This window comes from Tyto alba, unplaced genomic scaffold (assembly GCF_018691265.1).
Source record: "Tyto alba isolate M040663 unplaced genomic scaffold, T.alba_DEE_v4.0 Super-Scaffold_8, whole genome shotgun sequence".
Lineage (NCBI taxonomy): Eukaryota > Metazoa > Chordata > Aves > Strigiformes > Tytonidae > Tyto > Tyto alba.
In genome coordinates, this window is record NW_024881329.1 from 16,996,404 (window position 1) to 17,014,899 (window position 18,496).

At 39.6% G+C, this 18,496-nt stretch overlaps 1 protein-coding gene across 1 annotated transcript; it reads left to right on the plus strand.

Moving 5' to 3' along the window:
* Positions 1-17,281: 17,281 nt before the first annotated feature.
* SMIM38 (small integral membrane protein 38) lies at positions 17,282-17,638 on the plus strand. The gene has a single exon (XM_033006920.1). The coding sequence runs from the start codon at positions 17,282-17,284 to the stop codon at positions 17,411-17,413; it is 132 nt and encodes a 43-aa protein (XP_032862811.1). The 3' UTR covers positions 17,414-17,638.
* The last annotated feature ends 858 nt before the right edge of the window (positions 17,639-18,496 follow it).

Consider the following 18,496-nt stretch of genomic DNA (forward strand, 5'->3'; position numbering starts at 1 on the left):
GACAGATGCTGCTCAAGATGCTTAACACATTACTTAAAGATGCTCTGTAACCATCATGTTGTGAGTAATATAAGAATGTGAATGGGATGGAAAAGGAACAGTCCAGATTTACTGTAACCACATCTGTAGCCTCACCACTCTCACATGATGTAGAGAGGTCAACGAATTCCTGCCAGTTCCTGGAGTATTCCTAAATGTATCTCTGCAGTGCAAGGCAACATCGGATTAGGGAGCCCTCAGGTTACCTCCAAGTGAGCTGGCATGTCTGTAGTAGATTACCACACAGGGATACTAGCTTCAGTGCCAGAAACAGTAAAGCTCTGTTACTGCCATACATAGTTAATTAGCTCGGGTGTCACACCGAGCAAACACAGCTATATTGCTTCTGGTTCTGCAGCTCAGTTAATTGAGGCTGGCTTGGGGATCTTTGCCCCAATGTGCGGTGCAGACATACCCAGGAATGCATTCCTATTGTTGACTGAATACTGTATTTTCTCATAAATGTGGCAGGAGTATAATTGCAGGGTGGAAAAAGGAGGCCAATATACATTCACTTCACTTTAGAAACTAAATTAAACCTTTGACTTAACTCACTTCTATACCAGCTCCCTGCAGGCATTTCTACAGGCTTCATTAGAGCCAACCTAGAGGCCATGGAAAAGGTCTTACAAAAGACTAGCCAGGAAGCCAGTCACAGACCCAGATCCTGCTGCTACAGAATACAATCTGCCTCTTGGCACCTCGGGCTTGCAGCTGCCAGGCACTCTCCTTATGTGGTCACTGGTGTTGGCTCAGAGGCTGGAGCAGATAGACGAGGAGGGCTAAGGGGGAACACATTCATCACTGCCAGCGCTGAGTAGAGGCAGTGCCAAGTCACTATGTAACTAGGCACATGTGCCAATTTGCTCAGTAATTGGATTGCTATTTGAAAAATTAAAGTGGTGTCTAGAAAATTCTAACCTTTGCATTTATGAAGTATGAAAGTTGCGGCGGAGAGACTGAACAGGAAGAATAGTGGTGATCCAATGGAGGTGTTTAAGGAGAGAAAATGTAGGAAGTAATTTGATTGCTTTCGAAAGTGTTACACCGGCCTCAGCAGCAGTCTCTCTGTACCAGAGAGACAAAGAGCAAGACACAGTGCAGTGGAAAGCTGTAACATTACGGACAAGCTGTAACCCATTGCTCACTAAGGAAAATTAGTGCAGACTTGTCAGCTGACAGTGATTTGTATAAAGAAAACACAATTAGAAGGAAAGGCTTGATATACTTGCTGTAATTATATTTTGTTTTCCCTGAAGAGAGAAAGCTGTTCATGGGCATTATGATATATTTTCATTTTTTTTCTGAGCCTATGAATTTGTTGCTTCTGTTTACTGTAGACATTGCTCTCAATGCATTTTTGTGAACAAATCTAATAGCTAATATTAAGCATAAGTGGTACCAAATTACAGAGAGGATTTCTTATTTAGAAATGTGTCTCTGCCACAAGCCATTTCTGCTCCTCCTAAAGTAAAATTCAGACCTTGCTTTGACTTCAGTAGAAGCCTAATTATATCCAAAACTATAGCTACCTAAGTTGTCCTTCAGGCACTTCATTATTCTTTGTAGTTGAGCTCAGTGGCCACCCTTGTTCAGATAAAAGCTTTGAGCATATGGATATGATGGATTATAAATTGTTCCTATGATAATATTTGTAGTTTAAAGTATAATCCAGTTGCTAGTAGGCGTATAAAAGTAGTGCCTGTGTTCTTCATCACTGCTAAGCGGAAACTCAAGCTGGAAGCTCTGTATTTAAAATAATAAAAAGTAAAAATCTATGGACTTATACTGAGGAAGAACTATTTGGAAGCTTTGTGAAATGTCTGATTATTTCTCATGCACTCAGTCCTGCTAGAATGAGGTTAACACATGTCAAAGCACAGGCTAAGGAAATTTTGGGTTACATTTCTGCCTCTAGATGGAGTATTCTGCACACTGGTATTTCTTTTTTTTTTTTTTTTTATATTTTGGGAGAATGGAGCTGTGTTAGAAGCCTTGAAATGCCTCTTGTTCTGAATTCCCTTTACAGTGTATCAAGTGCTGCCCATTGGGACTAGACTAACTGGGTCCCAGAGACCATTTAGAAGAGAAAAATCAAAATAGGGTTTGTTTGTATAATTGATCAGATACTGTAAAGGCCACTGCAATTTCTTAGTGTCTCCTATTTGTTGGTTAGTAATAGATATATACATAAAAAAGCAAGAAGCCTATACTTTACAAAGTGTCACTAATTACTATGAAACATCTGATATTTAGAGCTTGTAGTACTGAAAGTTTTTGTGATTTTCGTAGTATTCCCTTCTCTTACTATACTGTGAATACCATGGTAACCTTAAGCGCTTGTAAAACATTTTAATAGTGACTACTGTAATATAGTGGTTGTGTGCAAACAGCATGCACCATTGCTTCGGAGGTGTTAGTAACACTTTGTTTTTGTCACAATTGGAGTAAAATGTTGCCAGATTTCAAGAGCTGCATCCTAAACTTGCCAAACAGGGAGCTGAAAGTAAGTTCTCCTGTTCTCCAGCTACTGTCTTTGATCATCTCTGGAGTTTCATTGATACATTCCTACCCAGCACTCACAAGCTTAGTGAACCATGGTTCCAGAAAGCGGAGTTGCTTGGGAAAAGCATTTGGCTACAGACGCTGTATTTGGAGGGGGGTGATAGGGGGGTGAGTGTCAGATTAGAAGCCAGCTTTTGAAAAACCTAGATTGTTTTGTATGTGTGAGTGAGAATTCAGCTGTAGGCTCTTAGCTTAGATATGTTCACATGTGGGCTTTCTGGTTTAGCCCGTTCTAACAGGAGGGACCAGCTGCAAAGTTTGTCCCTGGACTGGGAGCTGAATTCCTGCAGAATCCAGGATTTTGATTTGGACCTTTTTAGATATGATGTAAATGCCAGCAGCTTCCTAACAACTGTTCTTGAACCTCAGAGCAGAATTTAGATCAGACCCTTGTGAGTTAGGGAATTGCACAAGATAGCCCTTCTCAGAAGAGAAAGAAAAAGTCCAACAAAACCTAAGCCATCTGACTAGAGTCCTGAGAAATGCTTTCCAGCTTTCAAAGAAAGAAAGGGTCTTAATTCAGATTTGCCGGAATCGTCTAATTAGTCCCTTTAATGCCATGCACCTTATAGTCTGTGCCACCGGATTCGTCCTATAAATGAGACGATGGGCTAATTCATCTTGGCAGCAGTAAACAGACCTTGTGATTGTCCTCCTTACAAACACCGGCCTGATTTTAGGAAAATGCTTTGACCAAGCCTGTGTCCCTGCTCCCTCCCCCGTCAGCTCCCCCCCCCCGCCCCTTTTCTGAGTGCTGCCTGTGCTTCTTGCCCTCCTTCTTCCCCACCAACCCAACCCACCCCGTCTCACACACAGTGACATACCTCACACATTTGCCACTGCTAACAACAACCTGTCAACTCTTTCTTTGCACCGTGCTAGGCGCCCTTTGTTTCTGCAGCCCAGCAAGCCTTGCAGCTGTTGTCCGAGGCCTGCTCCGACAGCCTGTGATCAGTCAGCTGCAAAATCCTCCCTGAACAACTCGGTATTCACAGCTCTAATCGGGCCAGCGGACTGTTTCCTCCTCTCTCGCAGTAAATCTTTATCACTTGCGCTCTGCTCGTCAGTTAGTGGCGCCAGCTCTTTGGGCTGCTCTATCCCTTTCCCATACTCTGCTGGGCTGTGTGCTCTGAATGCTAACTCCAGCCTTGTTTAGACTCGGTGCTGCCTCAGTGCTGCAATCCACATGTTAGGAAGGTTCAAATTTCTGCTCCCTCCCTACCTTTTAAGCTGAACGTGTATATATCGTTTGTATCTCTCCAAACGTGAAGATACTCAAAGGCTCCCTCCCTCTGCCTATTTCATACTTGATCCATATAAGTTAATTATGTCATTATCTTTCTGTTTCTCCCCAGCAGGCTCTTGTGCTTCTGTTTAAGAGCTGTCTTTGGTAGGAAGATGAGGGTGAGCTGCCCAGCCTAGGGAAGCTGGTGATGGCAATGGAAACCCTGGGGAAACTGGCACAAACCTTAATTTGATCGCATGCCCAGGGCTATTAACCTTCTTCCTAATGGTCCCCCCACGGACGGAAACACATTTCCCTCCATCCTGTCCCTGACTTGATGCCATCTCAGTCTTTTAAAAGATTTACATCAAAGATGTTGAATTGTGAAGCAGGTTTTTAGAAAAAAGGATCAAAGTTTGCTTTTTTGGTATCCCAGCTGAGTTGACGAAAGTCCACGGAGCTTTTAGGGTGAGACTTCCGTCAACGTGGAGTTGCTGAGGATATATACATGTGCAGCTGAAAGCACAACTTTATCTGTGCCGGTTGCTGCTTATGATACAGCGTGAAAATGCGTCCTGCCTCCTTTGGCAAAATGTTGTGGGATTTATTTCCCTGCATGCTGTGTTTGGGCCTGGGATTGTAGATGACACAGGGTGTAATTAAAGCTCAGTTGAACAGCACATATTGCATAAGAGTCTCAAATAGCTTTTAAGTAAAGTTCACTGGAGATCACTTAAAAAAAATAAATTATTCAGCATAGTGGGGGTTTATTTCAGATTATAAGGAACCTGGGAAGCTTTTATCCGAACATTGGTGTGAGGACCAGAGGGTAATGGTTTTTGATCTTGTCTCTGAAGCTGAGTCAATCTCTGGCACTGGAAAGCTCATTTCGCTTTCTGCATCATCTTCCCCTACCTTTCAGTGTTTCAGCTGTTCCAGGTGCGTGTGTGTACATGTGCATGCAGGGGTGAAGATGAACCAAATATATAAATACTGTTTTAAGAGTGAAACATGAACTGACTTTAAAAATGTGTTGTTGTTTTGAGTTTTATGAAGCAGCTGTAAAATAGATGCTGCTTGGAAAATCTGGGTTCGTTTGTATTGAGAGTTTTTTTGCCTCAGTTCCTCATCAGTGCAATAGTTGCCTGGTCAAAGATAAGTTCATGTACATAGGATTCTTACAGGTTTGGCATTGGTGGTCAGTTTGAGCCTGTGAAGAGGTGCACAAACTAAACCCAACGACGACAGTCAATTTGATGTTCAGAGGAATATTGCCATTAGACCATGTTTCGTATGTCCAGTAACGTGTAGGTAATGTGCAGCACTGCCCATGCACTGAGCTCATGATTTGAGTCTGACAGCCTTGAGAATATACCCGTGTCCCACGTGTTTGTAGCATTCTGCAGTGTTATTTGCTTTCTGGCTATCCTGGTAGTGCCTTGTTGGTGTGCTCTTCCTGAACAGCTGCCACGCACACTTCCAGGTGGGATGTGTTCTGTTGCTGGGTAAACAGGCCTATGAAAACATTTTAGGCTTGATTTGGGAAAATAGCTTAGATTTGCTAGTATTTGCTGAAGAATTGCCCTTCTGTCTCAGTGTGGTTTTCAGTGAAATTGAACATGCATGAACAGGATTTGAATATTGTCCCTTTTCCTGTAGGCTGTCTACAAGGGCAGCAGTAGAAATATGATCTTGAATAGTACGGAGTGTCCCACAAATAGGCTGATTGTACCACTTGTTGGGGGAAGCTTTGCTGTTGAAGGTGCTGTTATGATCAGAGTCAGTTTGATGGAACTTAAGAGGATACATCATCATCTTGATAGGCCCTAAGCAAACATCTTAAAGATAAGCCTGTCCTGTTCTCTGATTTACTTTCTCTTGTGTTGTTTTTCTTGCTTCCTTCCTTCGTGTTCCGGGTTTTTAACTGTTGTTCTTCAGTGACTTTCTCCCCCTCGCTGTCTCCAAGGTCCAATGGCTAACGTGGAACCAGTGTGCCAGCTGAGTTTTGTAGTTTGGTGCTCTTGGCCTGAGTGGTGAAAGGAGACCTCCTGTGCAGTCACCCACCTACGCTTCCTCTGGACTTGCAAGTTTCATCTGTCCTGTGAGTCTTGATGGAGTTACTTGGCCTGTAGCTTTGATGGTTTAATCCTTTGCAGGAAATCCTGGGTGTGTTCCCTGAACTGTACCATCTAGGAGTGTAATAGCAGAGTTTGGCCAATTTGTTTTCTGTCAAATAGTAAGCTGCTGGACATAGTTATTTTGTGATGCAGTTGTCTTCTTCTTATGGAACAGTGGTTCTTCACCATGCTTGGGGGCAATGGGATGGGTAATCTGTGCAGTATTCTCTGCACAAAAAGTAGTTGGTTTTGAAGTGTTTCTCAAGAACTTGATGTCCTTTAAAGACATACTTGTACATCCTAATTTTTGAAAAATATTTAAAAATTTTTTTCTTTTAGTAAACTCATAGTAGCTGGAACTTACACGTAGCCTGATACATTGGACGGAAATATTTTGGCTTTGAATTACAAAGGATGGCTCTAAATTGAAAGTGAAGAGAACAAGAAGAGAACTTTCCCAAAGTTATTACCTTTTTTTTTTAAATTAAAACAACTCAAAACAGCACAACAGTTTGACACTCTACACAGAAGTAAGTAAGGCTGTGCACAGCCCAGCATATAGTTTTCTCAGTACGTTGCCACTGTCCACTTGGCCTGGTTCTCCTGCTCATCTACTGATGTTTATGCCTTGAAGCGAGGGGATTTTTGAAGGATGCAGTTGGTGCTTACCTTGGCATGGTTGTAATTCTGTGGTGCCTGGTGATGTGGGCTTAGAATCATCAGTTAGAAAAATATCTTGAAGTTATGATGTGAAGTTTTTATCTGTTTTTTGATTGGGAACTTTGTACCGCAGGGGAAGACTCCTCGCAAGTGGCAGATATTCCTAATGGGAATGAATTGTTCAAAGCATCCTGTCTCAGATCTCTTGTCTTAGTGAGGTAACTTCAGTCTTTTCTTCGTTTTTACCCAGACCTGCAAGGAAGACTTAGTATGTTTTTTCTGTTTAGTAACTGCTAAAAGAGGACTTGTTTATGGTTTTTGGTTGAACAGGATGAGTACAATCTGAGAACATCTTATGTGTTCCCTGCTCCAAATTGAAAGTGAAATTAACTTAGTTTTCCTAATGCATCTGGATGCATAGATTGGAGCAGGATAATCTATTGCGCTGCTTTTTTATTTTTAAGGAGCAATGCCAGCTTTTTTTGTAGCTTCTCCCACATCTGTCTTTTAAGAAAAATCTCAGTCCCCAGCGTCTATTAGATTATTTTTTTTCCTGAGGTACTGATAATATGCTTACACAGTAATTCCAGTTTAAAATGGTCTTTTAGTCTAGGAATTTCCTTGTCTGATTTACCTCAGACTTTCCAGAAAAATTCTACCTTTGCATAAAGTTTGCACCTGTGAAAGTTCAAGGAAATCACTTGTGCTTTTGCTAAATGAGGAAGGGGATCTGCCAGAATTGAGTTTATGATGAAAGGCTGATTTAAGCATGGATAGACTACTTTCTTCATAATTACTAAGTAATATTAGTTTATATTTAGTCTTATAAAGAAAAAATATGACTAAATGGATTTTATATTGCTTATAAAAGTGAATTTTTGTTTCTTCTTTGGCTACTTAGGGAAGAATGCTTACTACTAACCCATGGTGTTTAATTTTGTGAGCCACTTCTTGTGTTCAAATTTCCTGTGCATCTTGAACAAAACCATGTAGAAGATGAACAAAGAATGAGGGGAAAAATTATGAATGGATCCATGTGACTACTTCTTCTCCAGACTTTTTTTTTCCTTACTTAAGAAGTTTAGAGGGAACTCATGGCCATGCAGCGTGTGTTAAAACTGATGGAATATCTTTCTCCCCCAGGGTATTTCTTTAATCAATGTTTCTTTATACCATTAGGTCATCTCCTCTTTTTTTATTTATATATTTTTCTGAAGAAGCCTTGTTTTGTACGTTTTCATGCATCCTGACGTTCATTCTCAGAATTATGGCCTGATTACTTCCTCTCTTTCCCTGAAAATTTCTGCCGTTTTATCTATTTTAAGTGCCAGAGCACAAAGATAACCCCATCATAGTTCTCACATTTTCCCCAGCAGTCCCCCCTCCTTCCCTCCCTGCAATGAAAAAATGAAAGGTCTCATGGTCTTACAGATTTTCTTTATGCTTATTTTGGCCTATTTGCAACCCAAATACATCATCACGCTATAAGACAGATCTCTAAGGCTCTTGGATCAATTAAAGGTAGCCCTATTCATTGCCAGTACAAACCTTTGCCTATTAACTCTTTCAAAGGGCATTTGTCATCACGAAGAGCTGTGAATGCGTCTGGGTTCATTGATTAAAAAAAGGTATTGTTTTAAGGCTGCTGAATATCTTAATTAGTTGTAATCAGAGGGTAGCTTGTGTCTGTAAAGTGATACAGTTACCTTTCACCTACTTGCTTTATTTTCTGTGTTTTTCAAAGAAAACCATCTCAAATGTAATTCAAGCATACTGTTTATAGGGTACAAGAGAGTACACTTGCTGATCAAATGATAATTTATGACATGGTTTTGTAAAGCCAAATATTTAATGTGGTAACCAAGAATACGTCTCGTTGGCCTATGATCAGCCAAGGGAGAGTAAGTGGAGCAGCACTGCTCATTGCCAGCAATCATCCTCCTTTCTTCACTCAGAAATCCAGTGTCTGTATTCTGGAAATGTAGAAATCCACCCCAATTCTACAAGCACTTGCACGTGTGCTTGGCCTGAGCACATGAATCGTCCATTAGTATAGGCCAAATACAGCACTGTTTGGCAGATCGAGGTAGAAAAGGGTAATGTCTTCTCGATCAGTATTTAATTTGCCACAATTGTCATCTTAAATGATTTGGAGCTCTTTATGAATGTGTACCAAAGCTCTGGAAAAATATTTTAGCTGGAAAAATGTCTTTTCTGCTGTCCCTTGAATCAAAACATTTACATCAGTAGTTAATACAAATCTGTTTCCTACTTAAAGAGGCCCTTTTGAAAATTAAAGTCAACACTTTTCCTTGGGCTTTTTGAAATGTTTTGTTAGTGCTTGTTGTTTTCTTGCTTTTATTTTCCTGAGAAAACAACATAGTTTATATTTCCCCTACAATATTTCATTCAAATCAAATGGTTGTTTATGTCCCTCTAATGGAGTGATTGGGGTGTAGACAGAACCCTTCCAGTCACTCATCTTGGTGGTGTGGCACTGGCTTGCATCATTTGACCCTTACCCTCTGCAGACATGCATTTTCAGTGAAGGTGATTTGGGGATATTCGCTTTTCTTTCTGTATCTGTGCAAGTATCTTCTTACAGGGAGTAAAAAAAACTTACGCTAAGCCACAGTTGGTAGAAACGTGTGGTTTTGTGCTTCAATAAGGTACTAGATACAGTGATGATAATAAATAGCATTTAATTTGTGGCATTAAAGGAGGGGGAGGGGACCCAAATGGTGTCTTACAGGGCATCTCCTTATCTGGCACAAGAAGTCTTTAGAAAATACCTGATGCACTAACCATGTACATCAAATTACTGATGCAGTTTGGTCATCTGGAAAGCAGGGCAGTGCCATGTCTGGGAACCACCAGACAAACGAATCTCTAACGCTCACACTCAACTTGGGGTTTGCTTGGTGAATTTTATTAGAGGCAATCCGTGCATGCATGTGCATGGATTCTCAAGGTAATATGGCAGAGTCCTGTAAATGCAAGTGGTACTGCATTCAGTCTCTTAATTTCCAGTGAATAAGTGTACTAGACAGTATACAGCTTGAAGTTAGAATGTGTTTATGATTTATCTATTTTTTTCAGAAGCCAAGATGATTTATGCACTTCCCTCGCAGAACAATTTTGTTATGCATGAAGTACTTTTTGTGAGTATATTATCTCAATTTTTACCTTTTTTTTTTAATTTCTACAAAAATGTTTCAAAAAACCTAGTTCTGTCTTCAGACGACTGTATAGACAAAAGCTTATTATCATCTTTATTTCATAGATGAGGAAAATCAGTCTGATAAAGATTAAAATCTCAATTCAAGGGGACACAAAAGTTTGAGCATATATTTCAATGCTCCTGTGATTTTGGCATAAACTATTCTGAAAGTTTCTTTGGGATGCTGTCAGAGGCAAAAATAGAATATGCATTTGAGTTACAGACAGTACCTCAGCCACAGTATTCCTTGCTGCAGTGTGTGGACATAAGAATTTTTCGTTTTATACTTGATAAAACATGTGATGCATGGAATGGTCATACAGGAGATGTTGGTTATTTAATTCAGTGGTTTATATACTATGATATTGAAGCTCATTTTGGTATGGAGATCAATGCAGTTCTAACCTTCTTCTTGAGCTTTGCAGATTTTCACAGAAGTGTGTAGTGTCTTTTCTTTGGTCAGGTGCCTTGGAAATAAATTTGAATAAACAAATATGCACATTTCTACCGTAGCTGTGATGTCCACATATATTTTTATATAATGGTATTGTGTGTCTTGCTCTGTATTACATTTAGGTGTCTGTACAAGTAGGAGATTTATGAAGTGTGACTCATTTTTCCTTCTCCACACTGTTCCAGTGGAAGAGTTTAGACTGCGATGAGAAAAAGTAGTACACGTTATTAAGAATTCCGATAAAGTAGGCTGAATAAATTTGTTTTCTTTGTGAGCCTTAATCCTGTGTTGTATTGGCTTCTTGGACATGGCTAATTTATTTGGAATTCCATTCTGTTCCCGACAGCATTCCTGGTTAGCAGTTTGATCACCCGGAGCAAAGTTACATACCAGCTTTCAACTCTTGTAATCTAGCAGTGTAATTTTTTCAAATGGACTCTTTTCTTTCCTTCTTTGCCCCAGCTCCCCTTCTTTTTGTGTGCAAAGAGACTTCAAAAATAAGCAGGATAACCTGTTAGTAGAAAGAAATACTTGTTCAAAACACAGTATAGTTTCTGAATGCCTGAGTCGGGTCTGACCACAAAACCTCTGATGCAAAGTTCAGACTGGAATATGGAAGCTTCCAAAATCATAGATAGCCAAATCAACCTATGTTTATTGTAAACCTACTGTTGTGTGGCTATCGAAAAGGAGACTTAAGAAATCAAACGATTGAGGAGACAAAGCCAAAGCATAAAGCCTAATCCATGCAATCCCACACCATTTTATTTCTTTTTTTTAAAGTAGTGTGGTAATGGTAGGTCTGATAATGAATTCTTACTAACATGGTTTTAAATAAACTTAAAATTTTTATAGTTGCACATGTATTTAATAAGGACCTTGTTGAATGCAATCATGTTTTTGATCATCTGTCTTCAAAGTTTCCAAAAGACTGTTAATATTAAAGTAAACCTTTATAAGAAATATTTCAAATATACCTTTCAGATAATGTACTTTCATTTTTAAATAGAAAAATAAGGTTTGGAGCTCTGTCAGTGCAACATGTGAAATATTTACCTTCCATCACTTTTAAAGGATCCTTTTTTTTTTTTTTTTTCCAATAATTGCATTTTATGTGTGGTGTGTTGTCATCTTTGAGTTCTTTCCATGGTCTGTGTTTTGCCAAAGCACATTTTGCCTATGGTAAGTTTTAGAATCTTTACCCTTCAACTTCTAAATAAAAGTTAAATTGGTTACATGCTGGACTTGACATGGAAATTGCAGTTGCATCATTGTTCACTTCTATCAATACTGGCTTATGCTGTCAAAACAAGTGATGACTAGGAAACCCAGATTTAATTGTAAACCAGAGGTAGGTTTTGATCTGATCTCTTTTTGGTAGAGCACAGGAGGAGCTTCGTATGAGTGAAACTAGAGCAAGACGTAGCATGTAGCAGCCCCCTTCTGTAAGTGCTTAATCTGCCAAAAAGTTGTAGTTACAGACAAGGCAGAACTGGGTTTTCCATCCTGTGACATTTGTTAAGGTCCCAGTCTGGTTTTGTACACAGTGAGAAGGAAGCAAGGTTTTTAAGTCATGGGAGACTCGGGAATAGCCCAAAGATAGGTGGCCACGGCACTTGTCAAAAGACTCAAACTGTGGTTTTATGCATGAGTGCCTTGGCTGTATAACGTTCTGAAGAGCTTGATCTGTCTTTCTGTTTCATTCTGATCTTGAATTTTATAGATCTGAAAAGCAGCTCTTGACAAATATTTCATCAAAGCTGGAGCATATTTTGCCAGATTTCTGGTTTTGAAAAACTGGCATTTCAACTGAAATGCTCTTTTGTCAAAAACAATCATAATCAAATTCTCTACTAGATTGATGTGAATTCTATGAATTCCATGGGGGGGAGAAAAAAAGTCCACTGATGAAAGGACAGTGCTGAGAAAGGGTGGCTTAGGCTAGATCCATTATACCTGATGGAATTCAGTAACAAATCCTTCATTTCCCCAGAAAAAATCCAGAGGTTCTTTCCAACCAAAAAATTATGCTTCTAACTGAGTGTCAAGACTTAGCAACTTGTGTAGGGTCTTTGACCACCGAAGATGGAAATGGCCATAATAATAGCCAGATAATAAGATATTCTGAACTTTGTAACAGAAAGTCTAAATATTTATGCTAGGCTTTTTCTTTGAGTGACTAAATATTTTTCGTGGGTTTTTTTGTTTGTTCACCGTTAGGTGGATGTTCTGAATATTGCTATTCTTTTAATTAATTGATGTGATTAAATGTCATGGCATATAGGTGGTCTGTTTTCCAACTTCTGTTTCATGTTCTGACCACATTCCTAGTAATAAATTCCTATAAATGAAAGGGAAGTAAGATGTCTCCTGCTGAGCATTGCAGCATACAGCAGCATATGGAGGTGATAACGGCGTGACAGCTCTAATTGCAAAGGTCTCATCAATTCTTTTTTTTAAAATACAGAACTCTTCAGGTAATAATTTTTGAGACTGATTTATAAGTGTTTGTTTCATTTTCTCCTAGTCATTTTTCCTCACTTCTATTACTGCTTTTCCTATGTTCTGTGCTTTTTTTTTTTTTTTTTGCTTTTAGATTTTACTTTTGCTCATGAGGCCTTTGAGGATGGGGTAGAGTTTTACAAACACTTCTGGTTTGATGGACACTGAAGTTATTCTTAATAGAATAAATATGTAATAAATGAAGTATCTTATTTCTGTCCTTGTTTTTCTTGATCATGGAAGTAGGCATATCAAACTGACTGTAGTGGGAGGAGTATGTTTGCTGGGGATTTTCCAGTAGAAAACCAGTGGTGCAGGTGTTTGCTTTCCTTTGACTCAATGCAACATTGAATGATCTTGATATATGCATATTATCACAAGTTATTTGAAGCAGGAATTGACTTTGAATGTCAGATTTTGTCCTCTAAAGCTATGAATACCTTGATCTGGCTCTTTTTAAGTGGTATTTTGTTTTCAGTGCAGTGCAGAATGCTTGTTGAGGAGATTTCATGTATGTGAACTGGAGCAAGGTGACTTTTTGATTCTGATAACTATAGAAGGCACATGATTCTGAGATAAGTCCTGGTCTTGAATTTTTCCTTTTTTTCTTAAACATGATCTGGGAACTTCTTGTTAGTCACGTCGACACCTGCAACTCTTTGCTGTTTTCTTTTGTATATATCCTGACTTTTGAATGTGTGGTAAATACAGTAAGTCAAATATCCTATTTTTTAATTCTATATTAATTTATGCTTTGAGATATATTTCAAACTGATGATAACAGTGGATGTTTTATGAATATAGTTGTATTGTCTGCTTTGGTGCTTGTGAATTCACCTGCTACTTTAAAATTTTAGGAACATAGTGATATTTTAGGAGATAGACTGCTTTTAAGTAGATGTGAAATCTGTTGTCCTTACATTTTAAAGGTCAGCAAGAATGCATAATCCATACTAATTTTTATTTTTTGCTAAACTGCTCTTCAGTGGGTGCTGACAATTAATTATGTGATAAATTAAAAACAAAATATGGATTTTGTCTTGGAAATAGTTTCAAATTAGAGGATTTCAATAATTATTAATAGCAGAAAAGGGTAATAATGTTGGTTATGTGATGAAAACATATGTTAGTAATAAAATATCACCCATCAGGAATATTGTTCTATCATGCCATTGTTCTCTGGAGAGACGATTTGTTGAGAAATTTTTTTAACAAAATAAACTCTGAACAGAGAGGATGCTTTTATGTGTAATACAGCATACATTCTTTGAAAAGGCAAATCATTAAAAATGATGCCAGGAATTAGGAACATCTGTTATGTGAAAAAGTATATTTGGAAAAATCCAAATAGTAATTATCAATATATAGGCTTTACATAGTGCTTTTCTCACTCAGTCTCAAAATACTTTACAAAGGAGGGCAGAACAGCTATCTGTATTAAAGCGCATATACTAAAATCTAGCCAAAGTTTTCATCTGGCACGTAGATTCTCCCTGCTTATGCTGTGGCATTAATTTTCTGTAGGAGGAAATCTATCCGAAGAAGTGAAGCCTAAGCAGAAAAGCACTACCCTTCTCTCCTCAGCAATTGAAATGCAGGATGCCTTTGTGTGAATGCATGTAGTACCTCTGGGGAGTGCCAAGCTGACAGCCGTGGCATGTGGGGCCATAGAACTGCTGTTGACCAGGCAGCCGTCGTGGGAGCTTACCCGGCTTTAGGTCAGCCTGTCCCAAGCCGAGCCCAGCGCCAGGCGCGAGGGTTGTGCGGTTTCTGTTCCGGCTTTGACGCCTCGGGGAACGCCGGGGACGGCAGAGCCAAGAACCACTTGTGAGCCCCGGGAGGAGGCACCTGTTCACTTGGCACCGGAGTGAACCACCAGTTCGTTCCTCAAGTGCCCTTAAATAACTACCAGGCTTCTCACGGCTAACAGATTGAACTGGAGCTGATGGCCAAGGCATAGGATGTTCTGTATTATATCTCAGTCCCATTAATTAATAGCGAAATTGGTAAAAATCCTGGCGGTGGTTTTCAGCAATGCTGCTAGAGTACAGACAACAGGATTTTATCTGGGTAAAGGAATCTGGTTGTCACAAAAGATATGCTTCCAGGTATAGCAACTGCAACCATCCAGAGGAGGCACATACCTGCTTTTCTGCCAAAAAGCAGATATCATTGCCTCAACCAATAAATTACTTTACAGATACAAAATGAGTCACTTGCCCCTGGCTGTGGGCTTACAGTGGTTGTATTGTAGCAGATAGAGCCACTGAACAATTTGTCAAGCTGTTTTTCCTGCTTACATCTCTTTCAGAGGAGGTGAAGGTTTCCTTTCTTCTCATCTGTATAGATGCAGGTCTCTTAAAAAAACAGGTTAGAGAAACATCTGTCAAGAATGTCATAGTTGATCTTTAGGGCAAGCTGATAGACCTTTTGGGTCCCTTTCATCCTTTCTCCTATAACTAGAGGTGAGCCTAGTAACATATACATGTATATATATTTGTTCTCTTCCGCCTGCTACATTTTTTTCTGCAAAATCTCTGCTAGTTGAAAGGAGTAGTCCCTTTAAACTCAGCATCTTTTGAAGTCTGTAGGTATAAAAAGACACTCATTGTTCGATGCACCTCCACAAAGATTCCTTCTTAATCCTGATTGTGTGTACTCATCCCTTGGTTGAGCCTTCCTCTGCAGAGGAATTTGAGTTCGTTCACATTCCTTCATAAATGCACATGGGGTAATACATCAGACTTTCTTTCTTTTTAAGCAATCTGGTCACTTCTGATGCTTTTTGACTCCATTAAAAAAATCCCTGAGGTAGTTAAGAGCACCCATTAGTGCAAACAAGCTTCTGAAACCCCTTAAAGTATTTACTTTGCCATGCCATTTAACTGTTTACGAAGCCCAGAGCTTTGCTTCTGATATACAGTCAATAAAAGGGAACAGACTATTTTTTGTTTAATTGTAATGTAAATGTACTTGTGTTATCCTTGCAGAAAGCAATGTGTTGACTCTAGTGAGGTTTACCCCAATCAGGATAAATTTGACCAGAAAACGGTGCTGTAAGAGAACACTGACACTCAATATTTTGGTATGCTGTTTGGTTTAATGCAGAGTTTTGAAAACCAGAAAAGCAGTCCTGACACTGTGCTATTGCTTGGACCTTGTCCAAGTCATTTCACTTACTGCTGACCCTTCACATTTTTGCGTTCAGAACTCCACTTGTCCAGGTCCAGTTGCTGAATTCCAGGCCCAGGCAATGTTCTATTTGAACATCTGTAAAAGTTCCTTGTTTTCTTCTTGAACTGGGTCCTAGAGTTTGTTCTTGTTCTAATGGGGACTTGGCATCAACAAGGACCTCAAGGTATTACTGTACCTATTCCCTGATTTTAAAGGAAAAAGAATGTCAAATTCAGAACTTTACATCTCTGAATCCGCCTTTAATTTCTTCTTAGATGAAAAGTGCGGTTTCTGGGGAAGGAACTTGGAGTTGAGTAAGTTCAAAAAGATCTTAGCAGTTCCAGTTATTACATACTTCATCAATACATCTATATTTCAAGTGAGCTAAACAGAGTTTTTTCCCTATAATGTCTACTTCCAATAATGCTGCTTTACATTTGGAAAGCCAAATAAGGAAGTAGAACTTAATCTCACAGGAGTTTCTTTCCCTTTTAGTTCTTATAGCTCAGAGATTTGCTGTAACAACGGCCCTTCTTTCTATGAGACCTGCTTAACATATTTGACTAAACAAACTATCTCCTAAAGAAAGTAGGAGCATTTTTTGTGTGTGCCTTGCAATCTAGCATTGGCTCTTGAGGACATTCTGCATGTACTAAATGAACAATGCATTTTGGACAGCTTCTGTGTTCTGATTTGTTTTGTTGTGCTTTTTTTTTTTTCCTCCCCCCTTCCCTCCCTTCTTCCCCTTTTAATTTGTCCAGGAAAAAAAAAGCTCCTCCAGTGTTGTTTCCTGCAAAGACCGTTCTTAAGAGCTCGTTGGACAGCGCAGAGCTCTTGAAGTGATAGCTAATTGGTGAAAGAAAGGCCCTGATTGTCTTGAGGGAGCTGGAAAGTGCTGCGTGTGCTGCTGAAAGGGACTAGGGAGAAGGTGCCTGGTTTCGCTGAGCAGCTGCTGCTGGAGATGTTTGGAGATTACATCAGCATTGGAAAAAAGGGGCAAAAAAAAAAAAAAAAAGTCCAACTTCACAGAGACGGAGTTTATGGAGTTTTTTTTCCCCCTTCCAAAGGTCTTCTGACAATACTGTCATTGTCAATATAAGAGTTGTTAATTCTTTATGAATAGCACATGGGGCCTCTTGACTAAGTAGTACGTTACATGTCCCAAATCTGTCAGCTGTACTCTTCTCTCACATGCTAGTGAGATCACTTTGATTGGAATGTTACAGGAATTGCTGGGCTGGCCACATAGAGCTGAATACTACATTATATAATTAGATCTCCCAGAGAATTTTTTTTTCACATTACCTCATTATTTTACCTTAAATATGGAATCGGTCCTTTTGATGATTTTACTGGTCGTGATAATATTAATACGATTCATTTTGTGGTCCTGTCTTAGTGCTTATATAGGTTATAAACTGTCCCGAAGGTTTCCTGACACAAGAAAAAAGGACTGAGAGACTTCAAAAGGCTTGTTTGGATTTGAATTGACAATGGGGAGAACTGAGTAAGGTAAATGGAGCTAGAGCAGATTTTACCTTGGGATCTGATGAGAGAGAAATGACCTGTTGATGCTGCGACTGAGAGAAGACTCGTCAGAAAGCCTCATGCTGACAGAGGGGAAAAAAACAACTGATTGAGTCAAATGACTTTTTATCAAACTCAGGCATGAATTTGTTGTTGGGAACAGACTTGTGGACTTTTGCCAATTAAATGATCTGGACAAGCTGGAAGGAATCCTATTGCTGGGCAGCCCAAGACGGCCAGTGAAATGTGATGGCGTGCTGCCTGCTGGACTGCCCGCTGGTCTGCACGGTGCCTTGTCAGCTGCACAGCCTGCCTGGGGGCAGCGAGGGACGGCGCCCGAGTGAAGCTGAAGCTTCCTGCCCAAGCTCAGTGTCCACGTGCCATGCTGTGGACTTGCAGGAGTGAATGTTTACCCGATTGGCTGATTTGTTACCAAATTCCTGTGGTTCTTCCTGGTCAGTTGGGTCTGAAACTGACTGGCTGTTTTTAACTGATTATAACCTGCTGAATATTCACATTTCTTAACAAGCAAAATATCTGAGTACCAGAGCAAGCTGGATACCACTGGAATAATCTTTTTTTATGAAAAACAGATCTGTGCCGCCGAGGCGGTCTGATGGACTCTAGCTGTTCTTCAGCAGCAACAAGGGGTGGGGGCATCAGGACAACATGGTGTGCACTGAGTTTTAACTCCAAAGCCCTGCGAGGTACCTTCATTTCTAGCCTTTAATATGGAGCTTACTAGGGCACCAAAGGATTTGACTGCTTGCCCAAGTGCCTTAGGATTTTTTGGTTAACTTGTCTTGCAAAATGAAATAATTTGCTCCAAGTGAACTGTCTGCTTTCAAAAAGATGGTGTACTAAGTCAGACATCCAAAAAATCTTACTGCATATACAACTCACTTTAACATCTGCTTTTAAGAATTGATTTTTTCTACATTAGAAGTAGGAAAATTGTGTTGTCTTGCCTGAGAAATACAGTGCCCTTGGTCCAGTGACGTTTTTTTTTGGGG